General features: G+C 39.3%; 2 protein-coding genes across 2 annotated transcripts in view; one reads left to right on the forward strand and one right to left on the reverse strand.

The window, feature by feature from the left end:
* The window catches only part of ubxn4 (UBX domain protein 4), a 61538-nt gene extending 56157 nt beyond the window's left edge, over positions 1–5381 (forward strand). The window contains exon 13 of the mRNA XM_043694032.2: positions 2237–5381. Within this exon, the coding sequence (XP_043549967.1) occupies positions 2237–2375 (139 nt within the window). The 3' untranslated portion in view covers positions 2376–5381. The remainder of the gene's footprint in view (positions 1–2236) is intronic.
* A 1967-nt stretch (positions 5382–7348) lies between these two features.
* LOC122551934 (lactase/phlorizin hydrolase-like) overlaps positions 7349–21112 on the reverse strand; it is a 53317-nt gene continuing 39553 nt past the window's right edge. The window contains exons 12-17 of the mRNA XM_087989220.1: positions 17522–17724; positions 16544–16653; positions 15524–15658; positions 12954–13177; positions 9560–9790; positions 7349–7631 (exon numbers count right to left, since the gene is read on the reverse strand). Of these exons, the coding sequence (XP_087845346.1) occupies positions 7357–7631; positions 9560–9790; positions 12954–13177; positions 15524–15658; positions 16544–16653; positions 17522–17724 (1178 nt within the window). The 3' untranslated portion in view covers positions 7349–7356. The remainder of the gene's footprint in view (positions 7632–9559; positions 9791–12953; positions 13178–15523; positions 15659–16543; positions 16654–17521; positions 17725–21112) is intronic.

Below are 21112 nucleotides of genomic sequence, written 5' to 3' on the forward strand. Positions count from 1 at the left end.
TGGCAAATGGAGTTTAATTTGGAAATGTGAGGTATTGCATTTTGGTAGAACAAACAAAGACAAGTCTTATACAACTAAAAGTAGGGCCTTGGGCAGTGTTGTAGAACAGAGACTTTGGGATTCAGGTGCATAATTCTTTGAAGTTTGCATCGCATATTGATAAGGTGGTTAGGAAGGCATTTTGCACGCTTGCCTTCGTTGCTCAGGCCTTTTGTTTATAGAATTGGAACATTACATTGAGATTGTTCAGGACTTTGGTGAGGCCTGTTCTGAGTATAATGTATAGTTCTGGTCTCCCTGTTACAGGAAGGATATTAAGCTGGAGAGAGTTCAGAAGAGGTTTACCAGGATGTTTCCAGGAATGGATGGTTTGAGTTATAAGGATTGGCTGGAACTCTTTTCAGGAGAAAGTGAGGTCTGCAGCCCCTCCTCCTCTCCCTCCTCCTCCCCCCCCTCCTCCCCCCCCTTCCTCCTCCCCCCCTCCCCCCCCCCCTCCTTCCCCCCCCTTCCCCCCTCCTTCCCCCCTCCTTCCCCCCCCCTTCCCCCCCCTTCCCCCCCCCTCCTCCCCCCTCTCTTTCTCCCCCTCCTCCCCCCTCTCTTTCTCCCCCTCCTCCCCCCTCTCTTTCTCCCCCTCCTCCCCCCTCTCTTTCTCCCCCTCCTCTTTTCACTAGAGCATAGAAGGCTGAGAGATGACCTTACAGACGTTTCAAATAATGAGGGGTATAAACAAGGTGAATGACAGGTGTCTTTTCCTTGTGTGGTAGATTTCAAGACTGGGGGCTTATTTTTAGGGTGAGAAGAGAAAAATTTTATTAAAAAGACATGGGAGCAATTTTTTTTTTAAACACAGTGGTTCTTGTGTGTAGTGAACTTCCAGAGGAAGTGATGAATAATAGTATAGTTACAACATTTAAAAGACATTTAAATAAGTACATGAATAAAAAATGTTTGGAGGGTTACAGGCCAAGCGCTGGCAGGTGAGACTAGTTTAGTTTGGAATTATGGTCAGCATGGACTGGTTAGATTGAAGGGTCAGTTTCTGTGCTGTGTATGACCATATGACACTATTTCCCACACCAGCAATTTTGTCCCCCTCAGCCATCATTTTCGACCCCGCACCCATCCAACCTGTAATTTTTAGTTTTTGTGTAAAAGAGATCTATCTATCCAGTATCCATTGTGGCAGAAAAATATCTGTTCTTGTGATGGAAATATGCAGGCCAATATCCCAGTCATAAAACAATATCTCTCCACCAGGCGTGCTGGATAAAGAAATTTCCATTATATGAGGCATTTCCTTCTGTCTGCTGCCACTCTTACCTTATGTTCAGTTCTAAACAAACAACTTGCAATTTCATAGTATCTTTGGTTTCAAGGGCCAGTTTGCATCTATAAGGGAACCTCGATTATCCGATCGAGATGGGCAGGCACTATTACATTCGGATAATCGATTATTCGGTTAATCAATTAAATGCTTTTCCTCAGGGGCTCGGAGTTTTTAAAGTCTGCTTCCCGTTCAAGAGACTGCAGCAGCACGGTGCACAAGCCCCAGCCCAACTCCGTTCCACCCCAAACCCCATCCAACTCCACTCCCGCCAGCCCTCCAACGCCGTCCAACTCTGCCCCCACCACCCGTCCTCCAACACCGCCCCTACCCCAAACCCGTCCAACACTGCCGCCCCCACCCCCAACCCTGTCCAACTCTGCCTCCAACCCAACCTAACACTGCACCCTCTTCCACTCCTGCCCCCTTTCTGAGGCAGCCGGACTGTACACCAACAACAAGACTGCTGCTGCTGCCTTTGTGAGGGGAGTCTCCAAATAGCACACGTGTGCGCAAACACACACACAACTTATTACTGCAACTTTTTGACAGCTTCCATGTTTACCCTGTAATGGACAATGTTGGAGAGATTATCTGGGGAAGGGAGGTTTACGGTACACTCCTGTGTAGAACTCCAGGGAAAGTGTGGAGAAAGAGAGGGCGGGAGGTCAGTCATTTGGAGACGGTGCCTGTTTAATCACTGTAAACAAAAGATGTGATCAGTGTTGGAAACACATCTTTGTAATGTTTCTTTTGGAACCTTGAGATCTCCTTCAGATAATCTGATTTTCGGTTAATTGGTATTCGGATAATCGAGGTTACTCTGTATTATAATGTGGGTTTTTTTTAGACTCATCAACCTGTTGAGAGGTCCTTCTGTACAGGTTTCACTGATTTTTATTGCATTTTCAGGGAAGTAAGAAGAAGGCGATTACTTGAAAGACGCGGGGAGGACTTTAAGAGGGAGGGAAGGATTTACAGACTGCGAACAGAGGATGATGCTGATGATGATAACAATACTTGGAACGGCAATTCTACCCAACAAATGTAGCTCATATCCCTTATTAAAGTAGAAACAGTTGTACTTTATTTTGCTTTAAAGTTATACATGTATACTTCCATTTTAAAAAAGAGAAACTGGACAGAGGGTGTGTTTTGTACCATTAATTTCCTGCTGTGCTGCATGGATTTCTATGATCATTCTAATTCTGGGCTGGGGGGAGCAATAATTGCTGCAATGCAAATGTGCAGAAAAATCATTTTAAGCAAATTCCAAATTATGTTTCTGAACACCTTTTGCAGTAATATGTATTTTAAAACCTATGTTTTAAGTTTATCCATTCCCTGCCTGTATGACACGTTAGCTGACAACTCTGGACACCATCTGGTTTCTGATCCTATTAATTTAAAACTGATAATAAAATGTTTAAAGTTTTCAAAAAAAAAGATTTATTTATGGCTTTGTAATGGTTTTCCTCTTCCTCAGAATGTTCTAATTAGAATAATTAACGTATGGTAGCATATCTGTACGTTACTTGTGATGGTGCCAGAGCGTGGTGACTTTGCGAGCTCTCCTCAGCAGATCAGATCAAATCAAATCAAATCAAATGATGCAGTAAACAAATATTACAGTTGAGATAATATTATGAAACATGGGAACAAAAAGTGGTTTATTATCACCTTGAGTCCAAAGATGTCTCGTGCTGCAACATACCTAAACCTATTGTTATACCTCACTCTCTCTTCCTAGAATCAGCTCACAAGTTAAAGATTTTGTAGGAGTACAAAATTTACATATTATTTAGACCCAGGCTGATGGAATTATTACAAGTAATTAGGCTCTAGATACACAATTATGTGGACCACAGCGAATATAACCCTAAACGACTTGACCTCATAGGTCAGTCCTGCCATACCAGGAAACAGCCTGGTAAACTGTCAATGCACTCTCTATCAGAAGAACCCCCTCAAATATCCCAAGTGTGGTCTCGCCAAGGCCCTGTATAATTGCAGCAAGATATCCCTGTTCCTGGATTTAAATATTCTGAAGGCCAACATACCATTTGCTGTCTTGACTGCCTGCTGAATGTGCATGCTAACCTTCACTGACTGGTGTATGAGGGCCCCATGTGTTATCATACGTTCCCTTCTCTCAATTTATAGCCATCAGATGATAATTGACGATTTGGTTTTTGGTACCCAAATAATATTTATCCACATTGTATTGCACCTGCCCATTTGGCCACTCCTGCACTCATATTGCAACCTCCCCAGGTCAGCCTCCCAACTGGCTTTGTGTCATCTGCATATTTGGATATATTACATTTAGTTTCCTTATTTGAATGATTAATAAATACTGTGAATAGTGGGGTCCCAGTACTTATCCCTGCTGTAGCACACTAATCACTGCCTGCCATTTGGAAAATTAAGGATGGGCAACAAACACCAACATCCTAGGAATTGATAAGAAAAGAATAGAACACAGAGGGCTATTGTGCAGGGGTAGTGCCCCTATCTTTGGGCCAGGAGGCCTGGGTTCAAGTCCCATTTGCTCCAGAGGTGAGTAACGACATCTCTGAACAGATTAACTAAGAAAATATCTAAATGAGGGGAATTAATTTTTTTGTTTCCAGGTTTGCTGGCAATCGTCAAATCAGCAGTTAAGCTTTGAGAAGAACTCATATCAAGTATAGCAGAGGACTTGAGAGATATCAAACATTTTGGGAAATGGTGAACCTCCTTGTCTTGACACCCGTGCGAGCAGTCACAATCATAGAGATGTACAGAACAGAAACAGACCCTTCGATCCAACTCCTCCATGCTGACCAGATATTCTAAACTAATCTCGTTATTTGCTAGCACTTTGCCCATATCCCTCTAAGCCCTTCCTACTTCTATACCAATTCAATTGCCTTTTAAATATTGTAATTGTCAGTTTCCACTGCTTCCTCTGGCAGCTCATTCTATACATGCACCACCCTCTGCATGAAAAAGTTGCCCCTTAGGTCCCTTTTAGATTTTTACCCTCTCACCCTAAACGTATGCCCTGTAGGTCTGGACTCCCCCACTACAAGGAAAAGACTTTGTCTATTTACGCTATCCATGCTCCTCATGATTTTATAAACCTCTATAAGGTCACCCCGAGCCTCCAACGCTCCAGGGAAAACAGCCCTAACCTCTTGAGCCTGGTTACGTCAAAATAAGGCGCAAAAGCCCATCTATATCATATGTTCTTGTGAATCATTCCTGTCACTGTCATATTATGCATCAATTGGAAGAAAGAAGCATGATGAGGAGTAAGTATCACTTACTTGTAATTTCCTCAAGTAATGGAAAACTCCACTGTGAATGATTATGGGAACCTTCTTTTTCTCCGTTAGAAGATACATCAAGTTTGCCATCTACATTGATTCTGCAGAGTTTGCACATAAGCAGAGACAGAAGTTGTCTGCTGTGCCTTCAAATGTGGCAACATTGCTGATCTGTGGAATGGTCCTGATAAGCATCATACAGCAGCCCCTCGAACACTTCAAAGAAGAAGCTAAGTGCTACCTAGTTTTATGGCGATTTATGTTTGTGCCTGTAGATCCTAATTTTTTTCTCTGCTGTCTTGTTAATCCTGTTCCTCTCCAATCCTAACCAAGATTGTACTCCAGTTTACATGCCATTTAGTTCTCCAGAAACTTTCTAAATTGTTGTTTCTGTTTGTGGCACAAACTGAGTGAACAATTCTATTATGAACCAAATCAGTCTTTCTACCTCTGTGTTTGGAAAACAGTAAAATTAATACCTTCAAAAACCTTCAAAATTGACCTTAACCAGACTTTCTGAATGACAAACCAAAACTCTAGAAAAAAAATCAATTCTCAACACCAGGTCTGTAGCTTATGCAAAAGATTTAGCAATTTATTAACAATACTTTATTTTGATATTTAATTTTGCTCTGTTAAAGTTAATCAATGCATGTCTATGATTTAAAATACTACCTGTTTTCAGCCTCATTTGCATGAAAGAGACAAATAAACACATGATAAATAAAAGAAAATAATAAAACTGGTCAGGTTGCTTCAGTGGTTTTCATGAAGCCTTGTTCTACTGGCATATTTGGTTTCGTGGTTAATTTTTTGAAAATGTCAATCATGGCCACCTTTTTAGCTCACTCACAGGAAGTCAGTAATACTTAGGTTCTATTCTCTGAACTTGTAATAGCTGATAAAGAATAGTGAGAGAGTTTCCAAATCTTCATGCTGCAGCATTAACTGCCAAATTCCTTTTAACAGAAAACCCAGTCCAAAAAACTTGCTTCTCCCTTTCCGACTGACCATCTCCCCATGACGTCCCACTTATCATTTAACATCTGCCACCTGCTTGGGCATAAGGTCTTTCCCAGACTTGCTGAAACCAATTCCCAGGTACTAATTTTGTTAAAGGCCAAAATCTTCTGTCTAATTAAATATAGTACTCTCCCCTGGTGTCAAAGTAACAACGGAATCCTTTTGATCAAGAACTAACCTGCAATTGACTTCCAGGCATGGTCTGACTTTTCCTTTACTTAACACAATTTACTGGGAGGAGAAAGTGAGGACTGCAGATGCTGGAGATCAGAGCTGAAAAGTGTTGCTGGAAAAGCGCAGCAGGTCAAGCAGCATCCAAGGAGCAGGAGAATTGACGTTTCGGGCATGAGCCCTTCTTCAGGCCAACATTCCAGAGGTCAACTTTAGCTCACAGTTCTCAGTTCAAAGGTCCAAACCAAAATTGACAAAAGAATAAAATAACAATAATGAAAAATCAGCAAGGGTTCTAACAATTCTCAAATTCCCTTCTAGATTTTTCCAAAGATTTTGAATCACCATTTGGCAGAGGGAATAATCTTTCTCTATCATAACATTACATCATTTTGAAGCCTTCTATTAAATCACCTCAACCCCAACTCATTTGAAATTTCCTAACTCCTCAGCTCTAAATACCCTCATCCCTGTAATATCCTGTGTGTTATTTGAAGATTGTTGCATCTTTTATTGAAATGAAGTGCTTGGAGATATCCACGGTTTTCCAGCTGGAGCCAAACTAGATTCATAAAGTTCTAGCTTCACTGATTTTCTATCACTGTTTGTATTTACAAACCCAAGTAACTTCTTCATAATGTGTTTGAGTTTCCTAGGGTTGGTGATGTCATTTCCTGTTCTTTTTCTCTGGGGATGGGTAAATGGGATCCAAGTCAATGTATTTGTTGATAGAATTCCGGTTGGAATGCCATGCTTCTAGGAACTCTCGGGCATGTCTCTGTTTAGCTTGTTCTAGGATGGATGTGTTGTCCCAGTCGAAGTGGTGTTCTTCCTTATCTGTATGTAAGGATATGAGTGAGAGAGAGTCATGTCGTTTTGTGGCTAGTTAATATTCATATATCCTGGTGGCTAGTTTTCTGCATGTTTGTCCAATGTAGATCAACAAACACATTGACTTGGATCCCATTTACCACACCCCGAGAGAAAGAACAGGAAATGGCATCACCATTTAAATGATGTCACCACAGGAAATGATATCACCAACCCTAGGAAACTTAAACACATAAATAGAAAGCGGGCTACACCACCAGTGCTTCATTTGGAGGCTCACTGAAGATGTTATCTTGTATGGTGACAAAATGTCTGAAAACTAACCTTCCAGCTCAGCAAGTAAACCTAATCCAGTTAATAGATTCAGTTGTCTGACTGGCTGTTAATTAATAATCATCCTTTTATTATCCATATTTATAGTAATTGGAAAGTGTTCAAAGAAAATTAAAATAAAACATTGTTTAGTAGCCCTATGAATTTTCTACAGTGCTTCTCCTGAACACACCAGGATTATCCTGAAAGTTTGGCAATCTGCATGTTGATCACAGTAATAACATACAAGACCAATAAGTTGAAGGTAATTGGAAATTCAAATAACTTGAAATTCATCTGTCTGGAATTTGAGGGTTTTCCCAGTGTCCTAAGACGTTTTAGCGTTTCCTCCCACAACTCCTTCCTTCAATAATAATTCTAACTTCAAAAGTTAGTGTTCTGATTTATTGCTAATTCATTTGTGTCTGAAGTTGATTTAATTACATTTGCTTTTCTTTTCCAAATGTTATATGAAAAGAGAGCCAACAAAACAACAGCAACTAGTAAAATGGCAAACAAAGTATACAAAGCACTTGTGGCATTCACACTAGACATCTGTAATCCCAGAAAATGAACCCTTCCAATGTTTATTGGTGTGGTTGTTGACATGGTTGATGGTAGGGTTTTCATGGTGGTTGGTAGGGTTTTCATGGTGGTAGCTGGAAAATCAAACCGATATTTAGTGAAAAAATATTCCATAGGTTGATACTTATTCATCAATACCAAAAATATTGCATTTCCCTACTCACAATCATTTACAATGAAAAAGAAAAAAAACTCTAATTTGAAATTTAGTTGGTGAGAGGGATGGGTTAATTTTCCAAATCACCTGCTGTAACTTTGGTGGAAATCTCAGAAATGGCATAATCGGTTGTTCATATCATCTCTCTGTGGTTCCTACAGTTGTTCCATTTTTTTGTTCTCTGGGCATACCCTGATGGATAGCCTCCCCCAGTTTCAGAACTGCAGCTTTTAATTCACTTGAGGTAATCAGTGTGATCATATAATTCCAATTGAATTTATAAGCCTCATCACAAGCAGGTAGTGTGATACTGGCTTGCTGCATGTGCTTGTTTGATTCTGAAGCTTTCATGAAACATAGGATATATGTATAAAATCCAAAATAACTGTGGGTGCTGGATATCCTATAACAAAAAGAGAAAATTCTGGAAAAGCTCAGCAGGTCTGGCAGTATCTGTGGAGAGTATTCAAAGTTAACATTTCTGAGAAAGGGTCACTAAACCTGAAACATCAATTCTGATTTCTCTCCACAGATGCTGCAAGACCTGCTGAGCTTTTCCAGAAATTTCTCTTTTTGTTATAGAATATACACTGGTAATATTATCATGTGATCAGTGAAGTGGAAATATTAATTGGAAAATCACAAAGAGAATGTAAATTGTATCTGCAACTGTTAAGCTCATGAACTAGAACAAAAGTGAAATTATCTAATTGAAAATAATATGTGACCTAGCACCAGAAAAATAAACCTGATTTGCTATATATTCATAAACCTTCAACTGATTCACTCAATTGGCTTGAGTGAATCTTGTCCTATGCTCCTTGAATAAGTTTTAATGCTATAAGTACACCTGGACACAGTGTAATCCTGTAATAAATAATGGATACAATGAAGATTAAGACAAGCTTAACTAATTGATCATGCAAAATGTTTGTCATCTGGTGGAGTTGGTCCCTAAAATCAGAGAGCTGTTCCACTGACTCATCAAGCAACAGCCTGGTATTGTACTCAGAATCAAATCTGTCAGTCGATATTCCACCATTGAATGGACACATCTGACAGAATCAAATCTGTCAGTCGATATTCCACCATTGAATGGACACATCTGACATAATAATATTATGGAAGTAACCAATATCCTCTCCATGCCTGACATGAGCATATTTACTGCTTCACCATCATGGGACAAAATCCTAGAATGTTCTACATTTTGAATATGGCAATAAGTTGACGTCATAGCTTCCCATGATTTTTACTGAATGGGCGAGCAAGTCAAGGTGCAATATTGCCTACCCTGCTCCTATATTTTAGATTCATGTCAGAATAGTATAATCACAAGGACTATATCAGCATAATGACAAGGCTCACTGCCTTTAGAAAAAGTCAAAGGAAAACAAGAAACGTATCCTTGCCGACATCAGCCAGATTAACGGGTGACATCTGTGTTCATTAAAATGAATGATTACGGTGTTGAAGATTAACTGTCTCTATTTGTCTCATTGAATGGTGAAACGGGCTTGTGGGGTTGAATGGCTATGCCTATGCCTATGTTCTTATGTAATTTAGGTACCACCTGGTACAGTTCATGGCTCCAGCCAACAGATTTTCCAGGAATATGTACTCAGTTCTAACCTCAGCAGAGCAACTTCTACTTTACAATAAACATGAGTAAAACATTTCAGTCGGTGTGATTCCTGTACCTGTACTATAAAATAACCCTTAGAACAAAGTGGCTAGCTGATGACGAAAAATACAAAGATAGGCTAAGAAATGTATTTGGTCAAAATATTTAATTAAAATATGATCTTAAAATATTAAGATCTATACTCAGTTTTATTCATTTACCTTCTACTTGAAGACACTCATGAGGTCCTAAAGCAGGATCAGGAAAGCCATTACAACGAATAATTGTAGAATAATATTTACTCGAAGCTTTAGGAATACGAGGTAAAGAAGGGTCGGAATAATTGACATAAAATAAGCCAAATCTGTCTGCATATCCCATAGCCCATTCAAAGTTATCCATCAGTGACCATGCTGTGTAGCCACGGATGTCAATTCCGTCGAGTTTAATAGCTGTATGCATATACAGGAAAAAAAAAGTCTGAATTTTATCACATTATAATTGAACAAATTATTTTTAAAAAGACACAACAAATGCCACCAAAGCTTCTAACTACAGGCTATTAAATGGGACATGGAATGTAGACTGATATTTTATACTCAAACCAAGGAAGATGCAGGGATGGGCGTAAATGTCTGACTGATTCTGTTGTGAGCTCAGTACAGGTTGAGCATTGCAAATACAAATCTTGACCAACTTGCCTTGTTGACAGCTGCTCAAAGGCAGGTCGAGGGAATGGGTTTAGAGAGAATTAAGAGGGCATGGTGGTAGGCTGAGAGAAGGGGTTGGAATAATTGCTGTGACCCGATGTTCCTTCTGGTTCCACAGTAAGCCTTAAGAAAAGATTTTTAAAACTTGACCTTTATCTGGTTGTAGCCGAAGATAAGTTTGAAACAGGCAATCAGGCCAAGTGGCCGCTTTCCTCATGATCAAACTTCTTCAAAAAAGGATGTAACAATAAGCCCAACAACTACATACAGTTTAACCTCAGTGTGGGGAAGGTTTTAGAAACTGCAGTATGATACAAAATTAAATGCCATTTGGACAATTGTGGGTTTATTACTGGAAAGTCAGCATGGATTTGCTAAGGACAAATTATGATTACCCCAACTTGCTTAAGTTTTTAGATGAAGTAGCAGAGAAAGTTAGTGAGGTTGACATTGTGAATGGAATGTGTGACATTTGATAAAATCTGTGATTTTGAGGAACGACGGAGCTCATGGAATAAAAGGAACAGTAACAAACATGGATGCAAAATTGGCTGAGTGTAAGGAAACAAAGAATATTGGTGGTGAGCTCATGAGTATTACCTCCCAGTATTAAACATGTATAAAATCTGATTCAGCCTCAGTTGCAGCATTTAAAAGACATCTGGATGGGTATATGAATAGGAAGGGTTTGGAGGGGTGTGGGCCAAGTGCTGGTAGGTGGGATTGGATTGGGTTGGGATATCTGGTCGGCATAGCCGAGTTGGACCGAAAGGTCTGTTTCCGTACTGTACATCTCTATGACTCTTTCGGTAACTGTGTCCAAGTCTGGGCAACATACTTTAGAAAGAATGTGAAAATTACAGAGAGATGAATTAAAAGAGCAAACAGTCACATGTAGAAGTTAGTATTGAGGTCTGTGGAATAGAAGGTTGGGAAGAGACTTTGCAGAGGTAATCAAAATAACAAGGCATCACAGTAAATAGGGAGACACTGTTCCTGTTGGTTGCATAATTAAGAACTACAGGACATTAATGCAAAAAGTAGTGACAGCAACATGAGGAAAACCTTTTCCATGCTGCCCCTAGTTAGAATCTAGAATGCACCTCCTGTCAGTATGGTGGAGATTGATTTCAAAAGGAACTGAATCACTATCACCATCACCTTCTCAAGGTCAAATTAGGATGGGACACAAATATTGCCCAGCCAGCAAACAGCATGTCCCCTGAAAGGATAAATCAAAATTTAAAAAGGCAAAAAAGTTGCAGTGCAACATGGAAAGGTATGTCAATGGGTCCTTCAAGAGGCCAAAAAGATTCAGTGGGCTGAATCTGTGCTGCAACCATTCTATGATTTTGGGTGAGAAAACAAAATATCTGCACATGAAGAGTTTCAGATGCAGAATTTGCTAAAAAAAAATAAAGCTGAGCAATAGAGTTTTTAAGTTCTCTTTACAAGACTGGAAACTAGTTTTCTTCTCAGTTTGCATCCTCTAGAAGTTCATATCATGAATTGTTGATGAGGGTGTTCCAATGGATGAATGAAATTTAATGGCTTGATAGCATTTGTCTGACCCTTTTTATAATGTTAATTAATTGATAACACAGTTAGGCAGCATTGTAGATAGCATGGATTGATAGCATAAAGTTGCAAAGGGATATTCATAGACTAAGTGAATGGACAAAACTGTGGCAGATGTAATTCACTGTAAGCAAGTGAGAGATTATCCATTTTGGACTCAGAAACGATAGATCAGGGTACATTCTGCATGGCATTAAAATAAATACAGTGGATGTTCAAAGAGACTTTGGCATTCAGGCACATAGATCTTTAAAATGTCACGAACAAGTGCAGAAAATTATCAAAAAAGCTAATGGCATGGTGGCCTTTATATCTTGAGAACTGGAATATAAGGATTAGGACGTTATGCTGCAGTTACACAAAACCCTAGTTAGACCTCAGGAAGGATATATTGGACTTGGATGGGATACAATGTAGCTTTATAAGAATGATACCTTAGCTTCAGGAATTAAATTATGAGGAGTGATTATACAAATTAGGTTTGTTTTCTCTCAAAGTTATAAGATTGAGGAGTGATCTGTTCAACACCTTCAAGATATTAACAGGAAAAGACAGGGTAGATAAAGATAAACTACTCCCACTGGTTGAAGATTCTAGAACTAGGGGGCATAGTCTGAGAATTAGGGCCAGACTGTTCAGGAAAGATGTTAGAAAATGAAAAATGCCACAAAGGATGGTAGAAGTTTGAAACTCTCATTCACAAATAGCAGTGGATGCAGGAACAGGTGTTCATTTTAAATCTGAGATAGATAAATTTCCATTAAGCAAAGATATTAAAGGATATGGGCTAAAGGCAGGTAAGTGGAGCTAAATTGCAGACCAGTCATGTCCTTATTGAATGGTGGAACAGGCTGGAGGGGCTGAATTGCCTCCACCTGTCCCCAGCTCCAATGTTCCTAATTAAGTTTTCATCAAATTGACTACAGCTATCACAGTTGGAATGCTATGCCATTAGTGTGGGTTGGTTTTAAATCTCAGTTTCTATTTTTAAATATGATATTTGAACTTATTGTATCAACAAGTTGTCTTTTTAAGAGATAAAGAGATGACATGTAACAGTATCCAGATTTTGTCCCTGTAACAAAAATAAACACATTTACCCTGAAAATTATGTTATATTTTTCACTGGTTTGCCCATTTCTGGTTGTAATGGCTATAAAAGAAACAGCACAACCGAGAGAAACCAGCAGTCCCTGTGTTGTAAAATATTTACAATGGTAAATGATTGGGTTGATATATAAAAAAGATCATTTTCCTTTAGTTGCCACATGTAAGGAGTCCACAAAATTAAAGGACAAGTAAAAATGATAGTCACAATGTACTCTACCTTTTAAAACCTCATTTATATAACTTCTATGATAATTGATCCTCCAGGTATCATTGAGTCCTTTGTCACCATGCTCTGAAACTCCATTTTCTGTTAGATAAATAGGAGGGTTGTTGAACTCTTTCTTAATCCAGTTAAGAATTCTCCTAAAACCCCACGGAGTAACTTTCAGCCAGAACGATCCAGAGCTCAGCCAGCTGCGGTCTACTGTGGTCCCTGTTCCTCTAGAAATAAAGAATGAATCACTCAACAGACAGCTGTCCTGAGTTTTGTTGGAATTGAAGAATCTTCCACAGGATTTTCTACTATATTTATAATCAGAGTGCTGAAGATTTAATAAGCCTCAGTTTTAACTTTTTCATCCAGCATTAACATGTTGGAGTCACTTTGTGGGCCTGGCTTCATTTAAATAGTAACAGCAAGATACAGGCATCAAAGAGGTGTCATGATGAAGCTTGACGAAAGTGGATACTGCAGATGCTGGAGATTAGAGTCAAGATTAGAATGGTGCTGGAAAAACACAGCAGGTCAGGCAGCATCCGAGGAACAGGAAAATTGACGTTTCGGGCAGGAGCCCTCCATTCCTGATGAAGGGCTCCTGCCTGAAATATTGATTTTCCTGCTCCTCGAATGCTGCCTGATCTGCTGTGCATTTCCAGTACCACTCTAATCTAGACTCATGATGAAGCTTGCCTGCTTCAGCCTCAGCAATTATCAGTGAGTCTAATGGGCAGTGGGATAGCTACAAGCTCAGTACAGAGAGCTATCACAAATACTGATGGTGGATATGGAACACACAAAAATTATTTCAAATTTAGCCTTTCATATATTCTTTGGCTGTATTGAAGTAAAGCAAGTTTCAAGCAGTCTATCCTAAAATTGCGCTCAAGAATTCTGTCTACATTAGAATTGCATCTTAAAAGGGGCCACTGCCTGAAACATTTTGACCACCTTTTAGATGGTGTTTCTGACAGTGACAGGATTGCTGCTGTTGCTAATAGAGCTAATTGTCTACCAGCTGTGTTTTGAGGTTGCAATTGCCCCATTAATCGTGATTCTAGTAAATTGAAATTGAACCACAATTTTCATAAATATTCCTGTATTGTATACTGAACAAAATCTATAAGAAATACTGCCATTCTTTTGCAAATGAAGCACGCTATTAATCATCGTTTATATTGTTAATTAAGAATTTCCACCAGTCACCCACTACAGTTACAGCAGCAAACTAATCGAATCCTAATCTAAAATGTTGGTGCAATGCTACACCCAATGGATTAGTAGATTTAATTTGATCATATACATTTATGCAGTGCTTTTAATCTGAAGAATATCCTGGTTCTGAAATAGGAATGGGCGAAGTTAAGAGTCAAGCCACCATGAGAATTAGGAGTGGTCAGTGACCAAAGGCTCAATCATAAGAGAGGCTATTTGGAGTTTTGAAAAATAAAAAAAAAAATGAAACACCTGGGAAGTTTGGGAAGAGCATTCCAAAAAATAATTCCAAGGTTGGATGTTGTGACATCAATACAGGTGAAGAGACCCGAAGGGAAAGGATACACAAAGGGCTAGAGTCTGGTAAATATAGTATTGAGGAAAATAAGATGGGAACAGGCTGTAGAAATAGGGTTGGCAAAGTCTGTAGTGGGCTTTAAAAATAAGTAGGTAAATCTCTAATGTGTTGGTGATAGGGAGGAAATTGAATACATGAAGCCCAAAATGACAACAAGATTATGGCTAGTTTGGTTGAAGCTAAGACCTAAGCTTGGCAAGAATGGAATTAGTAACAAGTGAGTGGAGTTTATGATGCCACTGCAGACATTGTTGGTGTTCTTTCTGTAGCACTGTAGGATGTCATGGTTCATTAAGAACTTGATGTTAGACAAACAGTCTGATATGCAAGACAGAAGTAGTTAAAATGTACGGCCATCAGCATACATTTGACAACCAGTGTGATGTGTGATGAAGTGCAGATAAATTGTGGATAAAGAGGAGCATAGAGTCAGAGATGTACAGCATGGAAACAGAACGTTTAGTCCAACCCATCCATGCCGACCAGATAACCCAACCTAATCTAGTCCCACCTGCCCATATCCCTCCAAACCCTTCCTATTCATATACCCATCCAAATGCCTCTTAAATGTTGCAATTGTACCAGCCTCCACCACTTCCTCTGGCAGCTCATTCCATACACGTACCACCCTCTATGTGAAAAGGTTGAGCCTTAGATCTCTTTTATATCTTTCCCCTTTCACCCTAAACCTATGCCCTCTAGTTCTGGACTCCCTGACTCCAGGGAAAAGACTTTGCCTATTTACCCTATCCAGACAGACAACAATAGATTATGTGGGTCATAGGGGTTAAATTGTGGGGTCAATAGAAGAAGACATTGCTAAAGATGTCTTAGAAAGATTTGGATATGACAGATGGAACCATATAAGGAAAATTCAATGGAGCTGGACGGCAGAGGATAGGAATTGGGGTGGAGAATGTTACGTTTTGTAAATCTCAATTGTCTGACCAACATTCAAGTTTGATAAATTTACCATTTTCTTTATTAAAACTCTTACCTGTCAGCATCATACATTGGGATAACATTTCCTAAATTGGCATTAAATGCCAAGACTGTGGTATAGTGATTGAATCCCATAAAGTCGTATGTTCCCTTAATTCTCTGTTTTTCAGATTCAGTGAATTCAGGGAGTCTGAAAAGATGATAGTAATAATAGTCAAATAAATACTCAGTGGCATTGTTTCGCAGGCTAAACTATTTTATTGGATATCCACACTTTGGTATTTTTATTTGAGGTTGAATGCAAGATTTTGCAGAGAAGACACAGTTGGACAGAAATATATTCACAACTATCTTAGCAAATGCTAACATTTAGTTTATGGACAAAGGAGAAACATGTATGTGTCACAAAATTCTCCCCGTGTCTGTGTGGGCTTCCTCTGGTGCTCCGGTTTCCTCCCACAGTCCAAAGATGTGCAGGTTAGGTGAATTGGCCATACTAAATTGCCCATAGTGTTAGGTGAAGGGGTAAATATAGGGGAATGGGTCTGGGTGGGTTGTGCTTTGGTGGGTCGGTGTGGACTTGTTAGGCCGAAGGGCCGGTTTCCACACTGTAAATAATCTATCTAATCTAAGTAATCTCTGTCTCAACCAACCCTAAGGGATAATAGTTCTTGTATTTTTATTATATTGATCATTTTAATTTCAGTAGCTTTGGTAGTTCATTGCTGCTTTGATATGTTTTGTGAAATATTGGGTAGATCTTCCACTGTGGGTGCCCAGAAGATGACAAACAGATGGCACCCAAAATGCACTGTTTCTGAGTGGAAGTGGATAGTTAATCTATTATGGATATTATGAAAGGCTAAGAATACATATGCTCACTGCATTTAAATGGAAATGTCAATGTATTTCCAAGTTCCTAGAGCTCAAAAACAGGCCACTCAGCTCAATAAGTCCGTAACAACACTTTGTGTTTACTCTTCTGGCTAATAGACAAATCAAAGTCATTTGCTGTAATCTAGATGTGCCCAACTTCTTTAAATGTTTCAGTCATTAGAAGGTTTATATTTCTTACCGAGATTTCAGTAAACCTTGAGCCATACTCTTCTCTCTTACACGTGCTTTCATCACTTCATTGTAGTCACCATTTTTGAAAATTGGATAGGCAAACCAACCACCATAAAACTAATTGGACAAAAAATATAAAATTACATGTCAACTATGTCCTAACGTTATTGCGTTTCTTCCAGTGTTATGCAATTCATATCAAAAGAAATTAAGTCACTAATTTACAAATGGAAAATGGGAAATATTACTGTCCAATGTTTAAGTAACTGTACAATGTGCTTTTATTATATAGGCAGTGCCCAATTTCTTCAAAATCATTTAATGTGTCCTATTTTATATTAAAGTGTTGTATAAAAGTGAATAGAACACTCTGGTATGGTCACCTAAGTGGATCAATTGGCATCTGGGTGGACAGATTAAGAAGTTACATAGTTAATTACCTTCTTTCCAGGTTCCAGATGTTCAATACAGGATGTCACACTTTCTGGACAGTTAACTGACAAGGATCTCACTTTCCAATGTCCAAATAAAATCTAGGGACAGTGCATATGTAATGGTTCTTTAAGGTGAGAGGGAAAGATATAGAAGAGAACTACAAGGCAACTTTTTCACACAGAGGGTGGTATGTGTATGGAATGAGCTGCAAGAGGAAGTGATGGAGGCTAGTACAATTGCAACATTTAAAAGGCATCTGGATGAGTATATGAATAGGAAGGGTTTGGAGGGATATGGGCCGGGTGCTAGCAAGGGGGACTACTTTGGGTTGGAATATCTGGTCGGTATGGATGAGTTGGACTGAAGGGTCTGTTTCCATGCTGTACATCCCTATGACTCTCTATGACCATAAGATCTAACTCATTCTTCACACACACCCTCCAAAGCACGTCACTTAACAACAGTCAGGAACAGAAAGGGTTTATTTACATTCCTCCTTTTTTAATGGAGTCCAACTTATTAACGAAATAAGATATAAATCACTTCTTACCATCAAATGCCTTTTTGCAGCATCTATATCTTCCTGTTTATATGGGTTCCTTGGCTCAACCCAGTCAGAGTTGATAGTGATGGAAATTAGTCCTCCCTGTTGTGGTCTATAAGTTTCATTGTACAAGTGCCAAACTTCAGCATGGGCTTTGATTAGATTGTGACCAACAATATAAGGTGCACTGCCTAATCTTGTGCCAATACCTTAAAATACACAAAATGGTTCATTAATTAAAAAAATTATACTGTTTTAGAATAAAACAGAGTGGGGTAGTCAGAATTACAGTGATTAACTATATGATGAATCAATAACACTTCCACATTAATTATTTTAATTTTTATCAGGATAGTAATTAAGGCTGTTAATAAAACCACTGACAGAAAATAAAAATAAAATAAAGATGTTAGAAGTCTGAAACAAAAATTAATGTTTCCTCACAGTATTGGAAATTATTGGGATCAAATATATTTAGCTTGCTCATGGGAAAAAACATGTGGGATTGGCCTGCAATAATAGTTTTACACTAGCCAGGTTTACTCTGTATTGAACTCAATGAACATTAGCATTGTGTAGTGTGTAAGATTTCATCCAATCCCATGAGATGCCCACCTGAAGGGCTAAAATTGATGTTATTCTGTGATGTATGTAATGACAGTGTAGCAGCATAGAAAGAAACCATTCATGCCTGCACCAGTTTGTTAAATGAGTACCATTACCTAGTGCCTCCCACCTGCCTTTTCCCCATACCATTGAACCTGGTTCCTATTCAAGTAATTATCCAATGTCCTCTTGAATGTCCCAATTGAGCCTGTTTCCATCACACTTGCAAGCACTGCTTTCCAGACCAGAACCACTTGTTACATGAAAAAGCTTTCAATCAGATTACAGTAGTGATTGTAAATGAGGTCAGCCAGCTGGATCTCATAGAATATGAGTTCCCTATTTTGGGCTGTTAACCTGGTCCAGTCAAGAAGACCTCACTGACGTAAAGGGATCATGGAGCCCTGAATGCCTGACTCAGTGACAGGCAGTGCTATTGTGAAAGGCTGCGCATTTGTACATAAAAGTGATTGGTGATGGGATGCTGGCTTCTGAAGAGTTACTTCAATTGCATTTGCTTATTTTGCAAACCACTTCAAATCTGTGCCCTCTCCTTGTATCTCATACCAATGGGAACAGTCTCTCGCTATCTACTTTATTCAGACCTTCCATGAGCCTCAGGGATCAGTGTTGGAACCACAATTATTAACAGTTTATATAGATGATTTGGAGTTGAAGACCACTTGCAGTGTGTCACAATTTGCAGATGACACTAAGATGAGTGGTAGACTGAAGTATACACTGGATTGTCAAACTTTGTGGATGGACATAGATAGTTTAACTTACTGGACAAACGTCTGGCAGATGGAGTACAATGTTAATAAGTGTGAAGTCACCCATTTTGGTGGGAGTAACAGTAAAAAGAATTATTATTTGAATGGTAAAAAATTGCAGCATGCAACAGGGCAGAGGGACCTGGGAGTCCTTGTGCATGAATCACAGAAGGTTGGTTTGCAGGTACAACAATTAAAAAGGCAAATGGAGTTTTGTCCTCCATTGTTAAAGGGATTGAATTTAAAAGCAAGGAGGTTATGTTACAGCTGGATCAGGTCCTGGTAAGGCCACACCTGGAGTATGGCATGCACTTTTGGTCTCCTTACTTAAGAAAGGATGTACTGGCAGTAGAGGAGATGAAGAGGACGTTCACTAGATTGATTCTGAAGTTGAGGGGGTTGGCTTATGAGGAAAGACTGAGTAGACTGGAATTGCATTCACTAGCATTTAGAAGAATATGGAGGGTTCTTATAGAAACATATAAAATTATGAAGGGAACAGATAAGATAGAAGTAGAGAGGATGTTTCTGCTGGCAGGTGAAACTAGGACAAGAGGGCATAGCCTCAAAATTAAGGGGAGCAGATTTAGGACTGAATTGAGAAGGAATTCTTCATTCAGAGAGTTGTGAATCTGTGGAATTCCCTGCCCAGTGAAATAGTTGAGGCTTTCTCAGTTAATGTTTTTAAAGCTAAAACAGTAAAGGAATTAAGGGTTATGATGAGAGGGCAGGTAAATGGAGCTGAGGTCGTGAAAAGATCAGCCATGATTGTATTGCATGAGAGTGGAGTCACAGGGCCTACTCCTGGTTCTTATAATCTTATGTTCTTATAAAGACTGCTATCAGAATTTTGTTGGTTGTTCTGAGTTCTACTGGCCATCTATTTTCCCAGGAAGATTCTATGTAAATTACAAAACATTTGGCTGGGTGACATGGATGTTTGAATCAGATGGTTATGGATTTGAGGGCATTCTTTTTATTCAAACCCATGTAGTACATCAAGATTTTACCTTCTCCAGATAATATCCTTGATTATTCAACAGTGACAGAACCACAGGTTATGCTGTGAATTTCTAAAAGGGCAGAGAAGGAGGCCCTAAATCTACCTGAGTTGGAATCCTGCACACGAGGCACTATTCTGAATCACATGATGGACATCTGAGCTAACTAGCTCCGTCTATATACCTTATCATATCGAACAGACTCTGTCATTGAATTGACATATGTAGCCTAAACTTTACAATATTCTCATTTCTAATATATAACCATAATCCCTATATGAATTATTCAATCAGATGTTTGACTTTTTTGTTTGGCCACAGGTTTACATAAGTGAGCCTGAATGATCCAGCAAAATTGCTGGATTTCACCATTCTATTACCTTGAGGTCAATAAAATAGAACAAAGGACAAAGAAAATTTACAGCCCAGGAACAGGCCCTTCGACCCTCCAAGCCTGTGCCAATCCAAATCCACTGTCTAAACCTATTGCCCAATTCCTAAACATCTGTATCCCTCTGCTCCCCACCTACTCATAAGACCATAAGACATAGGAGTGGAAGTAAGGCCATTCGGCCCATCGAGTCCACTCCACCATTTAATCATGGCTGATGGGTGTTTCAACTCCACTTACCCGCATTTTCTCCGTAGCCCTTAATTCCTTGTGACATCAAGAATTTATCAATCTCTGCCTTGAAGACATTTAGCATCCTGGCCTCCACTGCACTCTGTGGCAATGAATTCCACAGGCCCACCACTCTCTGGCTGAAAAAATGTCTCTGCATTTCTGTTCTGAATTGACCCCCTCTAATTTTAAGGCTGTGCCCACGGGTCCTAGTCTCCCCACCTAACGGAAACAATTTCATAGCGTCCACCCTTTCCAAGCCATGTATTATCTTGTAAGTTTCTATTAGATCTTCCCTTAACCTTCTAAACTCCAATGAGTACAATCCCAGGATCCTCAGCTGTTCCTCGTATGTTAGACCTACCATTCCAGAGATCATCCGTGTGAATCTCCGCTGGACACGCTCCATTGCCAGTATGTCCCTCCTGAGGTGTGGGGCCCAAAACTGGACACAGTACTCCAAATGGGGCCTAACCAGAGCTTTATAAAGTCTCAGTAGCACAACAGTGCTTTTATATTCCAACCATCTTGAGACAAATGACAACATTGCATTCGCTTTCTTAATTACGGACTCAACCTGCATGTTTACCTTTAG

Source organism: Chiloscyllium plagiosum, unplaced genomic scaffold (assembly GCF_037043375.1).
Source record: "Chiloscyllium plagiosum isolate Xiang-an unplaced genomic scaffold, Cpla_swu_hap1 HiC_scaffold_7, whole genome shotgun sequence".
Taxonomy (NCBI): Eukaryota; Metazoa; Chordata; class Chondrichthyes; order Orectolobiformes; family Hemiscylliidae; genus Chiloscyllium; species Chiloscyllium plagiosum.